General features: G+C 41.5%; 1 protein-coding gene across 1 annotated transcript; it reads left to right on the forward strand.

The window, feature by feature from the left end:
* Positions 1-9,362, forward strand: LOC113405741 (interferon beta-like; the record flags this gene model as incomplete). The annotated part of the gene is made up of 2 exons (XM_026646994.1): positions 1-574; positions 9,273-9,362. Coding segments are annotated over exons 1-2 (664 nt in total), but the record flags the coding sequence as incomplete, so codon positions are not given.
* Positions 9,363-11,364: the final 2,002 nt, after the last annotated feature.

Raw genomic sequence — 11,364 nt, forward strand, 5'->3', positions numbered from 1 at the left:
ATGATCAGCAGGAGTTTGCTGCAATTTTGCCTCATGCTGCTCTTCTCCAGTGAAATCTCATGTCTGGACTGTAACAGGATTTATGTTCTACAAACCAGAATGAACAACGAGAGTTTAGAGCATCTGGAGAAAATGGGTGGAAACTTTCCCTTTCAATGTCTAAATGAAAGGACAGCTTTCAAGCCCAGAGATATCCTCAAGATCCGACTGTCCCAGCGAGAGAATGCCAAGGTAGCCATCCAGCAGATCCTCCAAGAGCTCTTCCATATCTTTAACAACAATCTCACCCAAGCTGCCTGGGATGGGACTTCCATAAAGGAATTCCAAAACGGTCTTCACCAGCAGATTGAGAAGCTGGAGACGTGTTTGAGTGCTGAGAAGGGCAAGGAGATAACCTACCCAGGAAATGAGAACCTCCTGCTCACCAGCCTGAAACTGAAGGGATACTTCCAGACAATCGACGATTTCCTGAAAGAAAAGCAATACAGCCTGTGTGCCTGGGAGATAGTCCGTTTGGAAATATCCAGATGTTTTCCAATTCTCAACATACTCACAAAAAGACTTGAAGATGAAGGTACCATATATTGTTTTTTCCTAGAAAAACTCAAATATTATATGAATAAAACAGCTGAAGAGAGATATAAAATTATGACCTAATTCTTATTACGTAGGGCCCAATCTTTCTCCCATAGTAATTTTTCAAACTCATGTTAATAAAACTGTTTTAGAGTAGCATATATAGTTTAGTGCTTCCTTACCACACACATATTCTGTATGAAAAATATACAAATATATCGTAACTGATTACAAATGAAAAAATATCATCCGTTGATAATTAACCATACCAAATATAACTTTGCCCAGTAAGCATCTTAGTTGGGGAAAAGTTGGCTTGTTGCTGTTTTTAACAACTGCCTAGTAAGAGAAAATTCCAGTCAGGACACCAGAAAATTGATGGTCTGTGCGCACACACTTCTATCCCACCATCTAATTCTGCCAGTTACTTCTGCACACAGGGATGGCCAAGACTACTTATTCTGCTTTCCTTCATTCTGTTTACCTCTACATTTCAACAACTTTGGTTAAAAAAAAAAATTGTCACAAGATCATAAGTGCAATAAGGCTCAGGATTTATGATTTGACATCTGGTTAGAAAAAGATGGCCTATATTTGGCATTTGAAACTCTCCATGTTTGAACCATTCCCCTTTTTCATTTCAGCACGTGATGCTTCATGTAATGATGTTATGAAAACAGCTGAATGAAACTACACCTCCACTGGAGTGGTTCGTCTCTAAGTTGATTCTACAAGCAGTTCCTTTCCAGACTCTTATCAGTCTGTCTTGCATTAAACAAGTCACCAACTCCTACAGAACTCCAATTGCTCAATTTATATACTACTTGCCATTACCAGATTGATTTACTCACATGATAAAACGTAAAACAAAAGATATTGCTGAAAATATGCCAGAAGACAATGTAGTATTTGAACCGAATGAGAAAAACCTTATGATTTCCAAATCATTGATGTTACCCATTTGCTCAGAATTTGCCTTCGGCTGCTCTTAAAAATGAAATCTCACCTCTGAACTGTAACTGTTATGCTCACTTCAGCATAACAGATGTGAACCAGGTCAACTTCCAAACAAAATAGAAGGATAATTTTCCTGTAAAGTCAGAAAGAAGAGAGACTTTGTGGCCCCAAAAGGTTCTCAAGCCTTGGCAGAAAGAGACTGCCAAGTGGCCATCCAGGAAATCCTCGAACAGATTTGCTACATCGAGTGTCAAATTCCTTCTCAATCTGCTTGGAATGACAGTCCCATTAAAGATCCAAACATGGACTCATAAGCAAATGAAGCTTCTGGATCCCTGTTTTGCTTCAAGCATAAAAAGCAAACAAGAGCATCCCAAATTCTAGGTCATGTATAATTAAGTGCACTGGAATTATAAACTATTGCTACTATATATTCTCCTCCTGCACTGTGAAAATATTTCAGATAATTTTACTGGATTTGTAACAGTATTGTGGTGTTGATCTACTTTTATTTATTGATAATATTTATGTATTGCTCTTATTTATCATTTTCAGATGTGTTTATAATATTTATAAATAAATATTTATTTATACAAAATAGCAGCCTACTGCAGTAGTGATTTGTATTAATTATATATTTAAAAAAAGCAAAGACCTAATAACAATCTTATCTTGTTCTGCCTTAAGACTCCAGTTCAGCAAAGGACTTGTCAACATTTGGCTAAGGTTAAGTGCACGAGTCTTATGTTCACGTGCGGAAGTACCTTGTAAACATAAACCCTGATAATTAATTTTACCAGTCCAACAGACCACAAACCACAACCTCAGTTCTGAAGCTTTTGCATTTCTGCCCATTACTAGATTACTTTTTCCCCAGCGTTTGTAGTTGTGGGTGTATGGTGCAGTAGCTCATTGTGATAAAATAGGCTGGATTGGTAAGGGCTAATTAAAGGGGTGATAGATAGATGGGCATTCCGAGGGGAAGACTTCAGGCTGTCACAATACAAAATTGCTTGCCCCTCCTTCCCACTAATGGTGTGTGTGTGTGTGAGAATTTCCTCCCAAGTAGTCAGGTTTCCATATACTCAGCCTCCCTATCCACCACCTTTCAGACTTGTGTGGGCCTAATTTACCCCCTCCATCAGTCAGACTTGGGTACACTTGCCTCACAAATGACATCAATCAAGCTTGCATGTACCTAATCCCTCCTGCTAAGGTTTGTAAGCACCTGGGACTACCCCTTTTGCCCTCCCCCTACTGCCCCAAAAATCAAGCTTGTGTGCTCATGGACTGCATGTTCCACCAACAACCACCAGTTTTATGAGCCCAGTGCATCAAAATTTCAGTTGTAATGTGAATAACGACTAAAAATTACCCTAAACCCAATAATTAAAAATTTGAAAAAGAAAAAGAAAACAAGACTAGCCATTAGACCAGACCTAGTGAGGATTTACCTCTCTACCAAATCTGGGTACGTAGATAGTATTTTGAAGAGCTACTAGTCAATCCTAGCCCTGCCTAGGACAATTTTAAGCCAGACACTAAATCCAGAGATTTCTTATTTAAAAGTTTTTAAATGAAGTCAAACAGCCACTACATTAAATGTTCAAATAGTATAAAAACAAATTGTGTGAGAATTCTCACAATGATTGTCAATCTGCCTTTAGAGAAAAAATAGGAACATATTCCCCACTGGAAATCTCGTTTATAATGCAACCGAAAATATGGAGTTGCTAATAGGAGCCTCTGTACATTCAAACTCAACAGATGGTGCCACTGCAGAAGCCTTTGCTTGTCTTTCCTCTGGGGTTCTAAAACAGTTCATTATGTGGGGCTAATCTCACAAAAGTTGTTTTATACACCATTTCCCCACCTATTCGAGATCAGGTAACACCTTCATGGCAGGTACAGCAAATGCTTACAAAGAGAAGTAGTACTAGGAAAGCATTTATAGTAATTTCAGTACTAGGAACATGGGATCTGCCAGTTCCCTGAAGACCACCATCAGGTCCTCCATGTACCACCCACCAATACATGAACCTCAATTGGGACCTGCTGGTTTAGAGGCATGTACAAGGAGTTAACTCTTAAAACAAATCCCTATCCTTTCTTATGGTGCAGGGTTTTTTCAGTAGCTGTGCCTATCAGTAGTAGTAGTTCTTTCCTGCTCAAGTCTCTCTGCCTTCATTCATCCTTTGGTGGAGTTGAAGCCTACAGGTTATATTGACAAAACACAATTACATGAAAATGAGAGCAAAAAAAAAAAAAAAAAAATACTGTATAAACAAGTCAAGGATTATAAACAGATTGGTTCACAACCTCTAAAATGTATCCTCCTCTCTGGTGATACATGGCAGCAGCAGAGCATGTGGGAGCCACACAAATTCTTCTTCAAAGTCTAACTAATTCATTACCCCTACGGTGCAGAGGGGAACCTTCTGACAATCATTTCATCACACTGTTTTTAAGCTGTGCTACATGGAAGAATCAATTCATTTCTTTAAGAAGCCATTTGATGATTTCTATCATCTATGATTTTAAGCCAACCACAGCGGGATAAAAAGGGACTAGTAGATCTCCACATAAGCTCTCCTTTATCCTTCCATTGGTAGGCAGGAGGAAATAGTGACAGGTTTGTCTCCAGCTTTCATCATAGAAACAGAGGTGGCTCTGGTTTCTGTACAGAACACAAGGTCCTTCCACACAATGTAATTTTTGTGCCGCTGACATTGCGAGCTACACAGACTAGAGCTGTACTAGCACTGCCCCAGCCCAATGTGCGCATGCTCGCTAAAGACCCCCATGTGGATCATAACTGTATGAAGAACACCCCAAGAGGAAAGTATGTGCAAAAGTATCTTACGCCACCTCATCCCACCTGGCACCTCATCTCCCTTCCATGTGGCACAGGTAAGAGTCACATGCAGATAGCTCTATCCCTGCACAGATCCTCTGCAGCAGGCTCTGAGCAGTTTGTAACTAACTTTCCTCAAACAGACTAGCTGTTTGCATACATGCTGCAGGGGAATTGGAACTAGGGGCACTGGGGTGCCCAGCATGAAGTAATATTAGCAAGTGAATACATGGTTTCCATCATATATGAGGTTTACAGTTTTGTTCAATGGCTTCCAGCACCCCTGAATTGCTGTTACCATAGGCGCCAACTCCGTGGGTGCTCCAAGGCTGGAGCACCCACTGAGAACAATTAGTGAGTGCTTAGCACCCACCGGCAGCCAGCTCCCTCCCTTCCCCCCCCCCCCAGTGCCTCCCATCCACAAGCATTCCTGCTGGTCAAATCCTCCCCCTCCCTCCCAGGGCCTTCTGCCTGCCACAATCAGCTGTTCCACGGTGTGCAGGAGGCGCTGGGAGGGAGGGGGAGGAGCGGGGACAAGGCACGCTCAGAGGAGGGGGCAAGGGTTGGGTAGGAAGAGGCAAGGAAGGGATGGGGGTGGGAAGAGGCAGGGCGGGGGGTTGGGGAAGGGGTAAGGGCAGGACCTGGGAGGAGCAGGGACAGGAAGAGGCAGGGCTTGTGGGAAGTGGGTGGGTGCGGGGTGGGGCCATGGGTGGAGCAGGGGAGTTGAGCACCCCTGGAGCCCGGAGAAAGCTGGCACCTTCTACAGGATCAGTGGCCAAATAGCAACTGATTTCCATGGCAGCAGCTTTAGGCTCTTCCTGTCCTGGAAATGGATTTTCAATGACATGGATTTATTTTTCTGTGTTTCTACTGTTATTTATTTTTGCACATCTTCACAATCTCCTACCTATCAGGTGCTGTTATGCAGTAGGCAATTGGCAGACCATGCAACAAAGTACACATACCTGGAATCCTTAGCCACCTCAACAGCACTTTGGTCATCAAAGAATTATACTTCCTCCCCCCACCCCTGACCTACCTCCAAAGTACGCTGACTTCTACCTATGTAGTGTTCTATTACGATCATGGTTGCTATTTATTAATCTGTCCTCATCAGAACTATTTATTGTATTCCAAAGCTTGAGAAGTTTCCTAGAGACATTTATAAAAAATATGAACATACCATAAGACTTGAGATAATTAGGTGTAGAAAAGATATTTTCATTTAATTTATTAACATTAATACAATGGAAAATTTATTTTTTACCTTTGTGTGTCAATCAATTCCTATTTCATTCCAGCTCAAGATACTGTCACTACTGAGGTTAAAACAGCTGGAGGATACTGCACCATGCAGTGGAATCCCTTCAATCTGAAGATTCCTCCCAGAGTGACTTCTAGCACTCCATAACGCTTGACCTTGAATTATGCAATTGACTATTATACAATTTCAACTGCACAAATTACATTTTATGTAATTATAGTCTGTTCATTTACTCAGTGTTTAAAATGCAAAATGAAGAATATTGATGCAAAAAAATTACCAGACAATTGTAATTTTAAAAGAAAGGGTTGGGACCTTAAACATTGTTGACATTATGTGTCTGGTATTGTAGCACAGCACAGACTCACCCCTGCGGTGCCTCCTGCTAGTCATCCTTGGGAATTAGCTTTGACCCAGGAGCGCCCTCTGCAGGCTGGCGATCTGCTTGCCATTGGCCCCCCACGTCCCTCCCAGTGCCCATGTCTTGGGTGCTACCCCCCTGGCAGTATCCCACTATCCCTGGGTTTCCCCACCCACTATCCCCACTTTGCCTCAGTTTTGGCTACTGCCCAGTCTCCATCTAGCCCCCGTTCACTGGGGCAGACTGCAGTATCAGCCACTCATCATAGGCAAAGCAGTTTGGACTGGCTGCCTTTACCCACCCTCAGGCTGCCCCTCTGCAAGCCCAATACCTAAGACTAGGCCCTGCAGCCTGGGGAGTTGCTGGCCTAGGGCTTCCCAGCTCCTAAGGCCTTTTCCCAACCCTGCCTCACTCTAGGTCCCCAGGTGAGTTCCCCAGCAGCCAGGCCTGTCTTCCTCTCCAGTCAGAGAGAGAGGCTTTCTGCTTAAGCTCCTGGCTCAAGCCTTTATAGGGCCAGCTGGTCCCTGATTGGGGCGTGGCCCCAGCTGAGCCTGCTTCCTCCCAAACAGCCCAGGGGTCTTGCCCTTCCAGAGCCCTCCTCCAGGGCAGTTTTAAACCCCTCAGGGCAGGAGCAGGTGACCACCCCACTACAGGTATATATTTCTGTGGTACAACACTTCTCTGATCAAATCTAATCTTGGAACCCTAACATGCAGCATAACCACAGTATAACAGCATAACACATGTGAGCTGGAACAGCTTCCAAATAAAGAGGTGTGGATAATTTTCCTGTAAGATCAGAATGAAGAGAGAGATTTCAGGTGGCCTCAATATGTTCTCAAGCCATGAATGTCCCTGAAGGAAAATGCCCCGGTGAGAATCCAGGAAATCTTCCAACATGTATCCTGCTGCTTTTGCAAAAATCTCTCCCAAGCTACCTGGGGCAGGATTCCATTCAGAGAGTCCAACCTAGACTCATTAGCCAGCTGGGCATCTGGAGACATGTTTGGTTGCAGTGATGGAAAATGGGACTCTCTAACCAGGAAGAAAGGACCTAGAGCTTGCGAGGATGAAAGTGACGAGATACCAATTATTTCCTAGCAGAGAAGCCGTTCAGCCTCAGTGCTGGCAAGAGAATCCAAGTGGAATTAAGTTTTCAACTCTAGGACAAACTCACAAAGAAGTTTAGAAAATTAAAATACCAACCTTTTAAAAATACTAACTGAAATCAATTAAAATTTTATACATGATTTAAAATGAGATGCTGTGGAATTTTAAAAACTGTTCCTGCTATTTGTTCTATTTTTGCACTGCGGAAATATTTTAATATCGTTTTACAAGATTTGTAACATTATATTTGTCAGTCTACTACTTATTTAGTGCTCTTATTTATGTATTTATCATAGTTTTGTATTATTTATAAATAAAGTATTATTTTATACAAAATGGCAACCTATAGTGGTAGTGATTTGTATTAAATACCTATTTAACCAAACCAAACAAACAAAAACAAGAAAGAGAACCAAACCTCTCCCCCCCCCCCGTAATTGTTCAGCCTTAAAGCCCCAACTCCAGAAAGTACTTTTGCACGTGACTAACAAAGTATGTGACCCGTCCCACTGATATTAGTGCTTCAATTTGGGAACATACTTAAATACATTGATGAATCAGTGTCCCAGTTTGCAGTACTTCCATATTAAAATAAATAGTTACTGAAAGATAATTACTCTTTCCATTCTCACAAACCACGCACCACACCAGAACTCTGACTCCTTTTCCAATTCTACCAGGTTACTTGTCCCCCACAAAAACTTGTCAATTTGGATGTTTGATGTAATAGACGGTTGTGTTGGAAGAGGCTAGATTAGTGTCCTTTCTCCGACTAATCAAGATTGCATGAACCCCTTAACACATACCAATTAAGTTTGTTTGTAATTAGTCTGCCCATACCCCATCAATCAGATGTGTGCATTCACATACCCTTTTCCCCCACCAATATGAAATCAGGTTTCTACATTTCCAGCACCGACCCACAATATATTTACTAGCACTGCCCCCAATATTAAGTCTGTGCTCACATGCACTCTTATCAGGTTTGTGGCCCTCCGCCTGATCCCATTACCTCTGTGTGCGCCCAGGCTAAATTCATTCTTGGGTGTACACCACAAACAAAATTACATCTGAATAATGAGAGCAGGAATAGGCCATTTGAATTAAGATTATCAAAGTTTCTCTTTGCCACCTCTACAATGCAGCTCCCCATTTAGTGGAATACGTCAGTAAGTTACTACCCAGGAAAAATACAGAATTCTTCTGAAAAAGTCTAACAACCCCAAATCTATTCAGTGCTGGGGGAGGGGGGGGACTATTTCCATTCATTCGATCAGGCCTTTAATAAAAGAAAGGACAATGCTGAGCAGAGAATTCAGTTGAACTCTTTGACATTATCACCCGAATCATAAGGAGCAGCCATGCCTGTGGGGAATCCCAGCTCGCATTTCTTAAAAGAGAGGAAAATTTTGTAAATATCTCCCCCTGAAATTCTCCCACATCCTTCCACTCATGGGCAGGAGGAAGGAGGGGCGGGTTCGTCCATAGACTTCCTCCTGGAAGTGGCTGTCGTTCCATCTCCAGACTCAGCAGATTCTGTGGTTTCTGCATTGAACAAAAAGGTCTCTCCAGACACAGAGATCAGCTCTTCACCCATTAGACTCCCCACCCCACATCTTTTCAGTGCCAAGTAGTATTTTCTGGGGCTGCTCCAGGCTGCATGCAGTTGCCTCAGACAGCCTTTTAAAGTGTAATTTTTGGGCAGCTCTCATAATAAGGTGCAGCCCAGCAGAGCTGCAATAGGACTTTCCCCACCCAACTGGTTCCCTGCTTAGCATAAGTATGTTGTCATTAGAACATAGTTTTAAAGTTATATACTCCACATTCATTGTCCTTAGCCTAGGGAGTACCTGCTGTAGGTCCTGTCCAACATGATGGATCCACATAGAAAGAGTTTTCTCATGATAAGGAAATTTCATATCACCAACTCCCGCCGCCCCTCTCCCCCCCGACACAAACAAATCAAGCTGTATGAATCAGGCAAGTCATAGTCAGTTTTCTGACCAACTGGTGCCACCCCCCCCACAGCCTCCAAATCAAGCCTGTGCACTCCTTGACACCAACAACCAGTTTTGTGTACAGAATCCATTAAACTGTCAGTTATATAACATGAATAATGACTAAAAATTACCCTAAATTCAACATTTCAGATATTGGTAATAAAGCTGCTGGTTGCATCAAATCTAGTGAGGATCCACCTATATACCAGAAAAGAACATTTGCGTATGGAAGTATAACAGGTAAATCTCTCCAGAAATGTTCTTGATTGCAGTTTTGAATTTGAAGGCAACCAGTCCGGGAACAGACACAATAGCATTGATTCAGATGAACCATAATACAGAACAAGTAGCAAATTATGAATAGCAAATACTCATAGGGAAAAGATATGGTGAGGAAGTCCTAAGTAATCAGAGTGGAATATGTTCATATAAACCATTTGTGAAATCATTTTAAATAAATTCATCAGAAAAATCTGAATTTATTTGCAGATTATTTGCAAATAGGAAAAGGGGAGAAACTAATTTTTATTACACAGTCAGATTAAGCTGGCTGACACAAAGGAAAAATAGTCCAATAAAATGTCCTGCTATTTTCACTGAAATTTAAATATACACTATTTCATCAAATTCTAGCAACTATTTCATCCAGCTGAGTCTGCATCTAACCTTTCCCAGAAAACAGGCTAATTGCTGATGAAAATATGCTGAAAGACTATGTGTCTTTACTCCTATTGCTTTCTTACTTTAGCTTTTCTTGTTAAGATTCAGATTTTTAAATTTCTCTCTCTCTCATAAATATTCATAAGCTTCAACTTGCCAGGAAATGTACACACAGAACTCCCACTGGAGTCAATTGGAGATGGGGTGCAGAGCCTATATTAATATTGGGTCCCGTATACAGTATATTTATGTACAATAAACTGCATTCTTTAAAGTGACACTTCCAAATAGTTTAGGGCCAAACTCCAGATTATGATTAAAGAATGCGCTTGAGGTGATGGGTCAGGGAAATGTAAAAGAAATAACTTAAAGAGAAATATTTATAGATTTTCTTCCTTTCCTTTTTTAAAATTAATATGAAAAGCTCCATTTCAATTTTGGGGTTGAAAACCATTCCCCTTCACTGATGGAAACTCCAGCATGACAGCCTAGTGCTATGGTATGAAAAACAGAAAGTGAAACTTGCTACAGGCTGCAAACTTCATTCATCAGACCACTTGAATTGCAATGTCCAAGCTTGAATGGTGAAAAGTTAATCACGTCTGAAAGTGACATTCATTTATGTCAGTCTCTCTAGCATATTTATTACCAACCACACAATCTGTTTGGACAACTCCCTTCCATGTCACTACACTAAATCACTGGGAACTACTCAGACGTGCCCGAGAAGATAACATGTTCACACTCTTCAACTGTACCTGTTCCTCAGGCTTTTCACAGCTGGTATCAGGTTCTTAAGTAAACCTCCCAGTTTCTCAGTGCCCTCTGTCCATCCTCTGGTATTCCCTACACACATGGGTTTTCCTCTCTCATATTTCAAATGGCCAGGAAATTGTGTGAGATTAATAGAGAATTGTCTGGGCCTCAATCTCCCGCAGGAATTCTTTCCAAGCTTATCAAATTTTAAGAGGTCCCTATAGTATTACTCCCTCTCAAAGGCTGCAAGGAAGGAATGAGACAGCTAGAGTATAGCAGGGTTTTCTGATTTTGAGTGGGACACCAGAGAGGGAAAGTTTTCCATCTGCTGGCAAAGTGAAGGAACAGCAGCTTTATACATCACTTCACTGCTGTTATCTGCAGAGTCTAGGAAAAAGAAGCTCTCCATTAGTTCCCCCCATCTGCCAAAATTCATTTGTATCAGTTAAAAGCATGGATACTCTTGCTGATGTAACAGATATTCAGACCTGCCTAGCAGTGCTAACTACAGGAACTTGGGAGTAGACAAACAGGTCCCTACTCTAACCTGTAACTGGATAATACTGTTAATCATCAAACTCTTCTTACCCTTTAAATATTCTTTATCTAAGAGGGCAGGGGGGACGTAAGGAAAGAAATGTAGGGATTCTTTAATATTCAAAAAGTAATGACCGTGGTTTGGTTCTTCTAATGACTTGTTCGCTTCCACTAAATAAAAAGAAGGAAACCGAAAGTAAAAAACTCAAGCAGAAAAAACCTTGAAAAGTAGAAAGTGATGAAAGCAAAATCTTTTCCTACAGAATACTTAAATTCAGAGACATGGGTC

The sequence above is a fragment of the Terrapene carolina genome, unplaced genomic scaffold, assembly GCF_002925995.2.
Source record: "Terrapene carolina triunguis isolate 2854851 unplaced genomic scaffold, T_m_triunguis-2.0 Scaffold50433, whole genome shotgun sequence".
In the NCBI taxonomy this organism is placed as follows: Eukaryota; Metazoa; Chordata; order Testudines; family Emydidae; genus Terrapene; species Terrapene triunguis.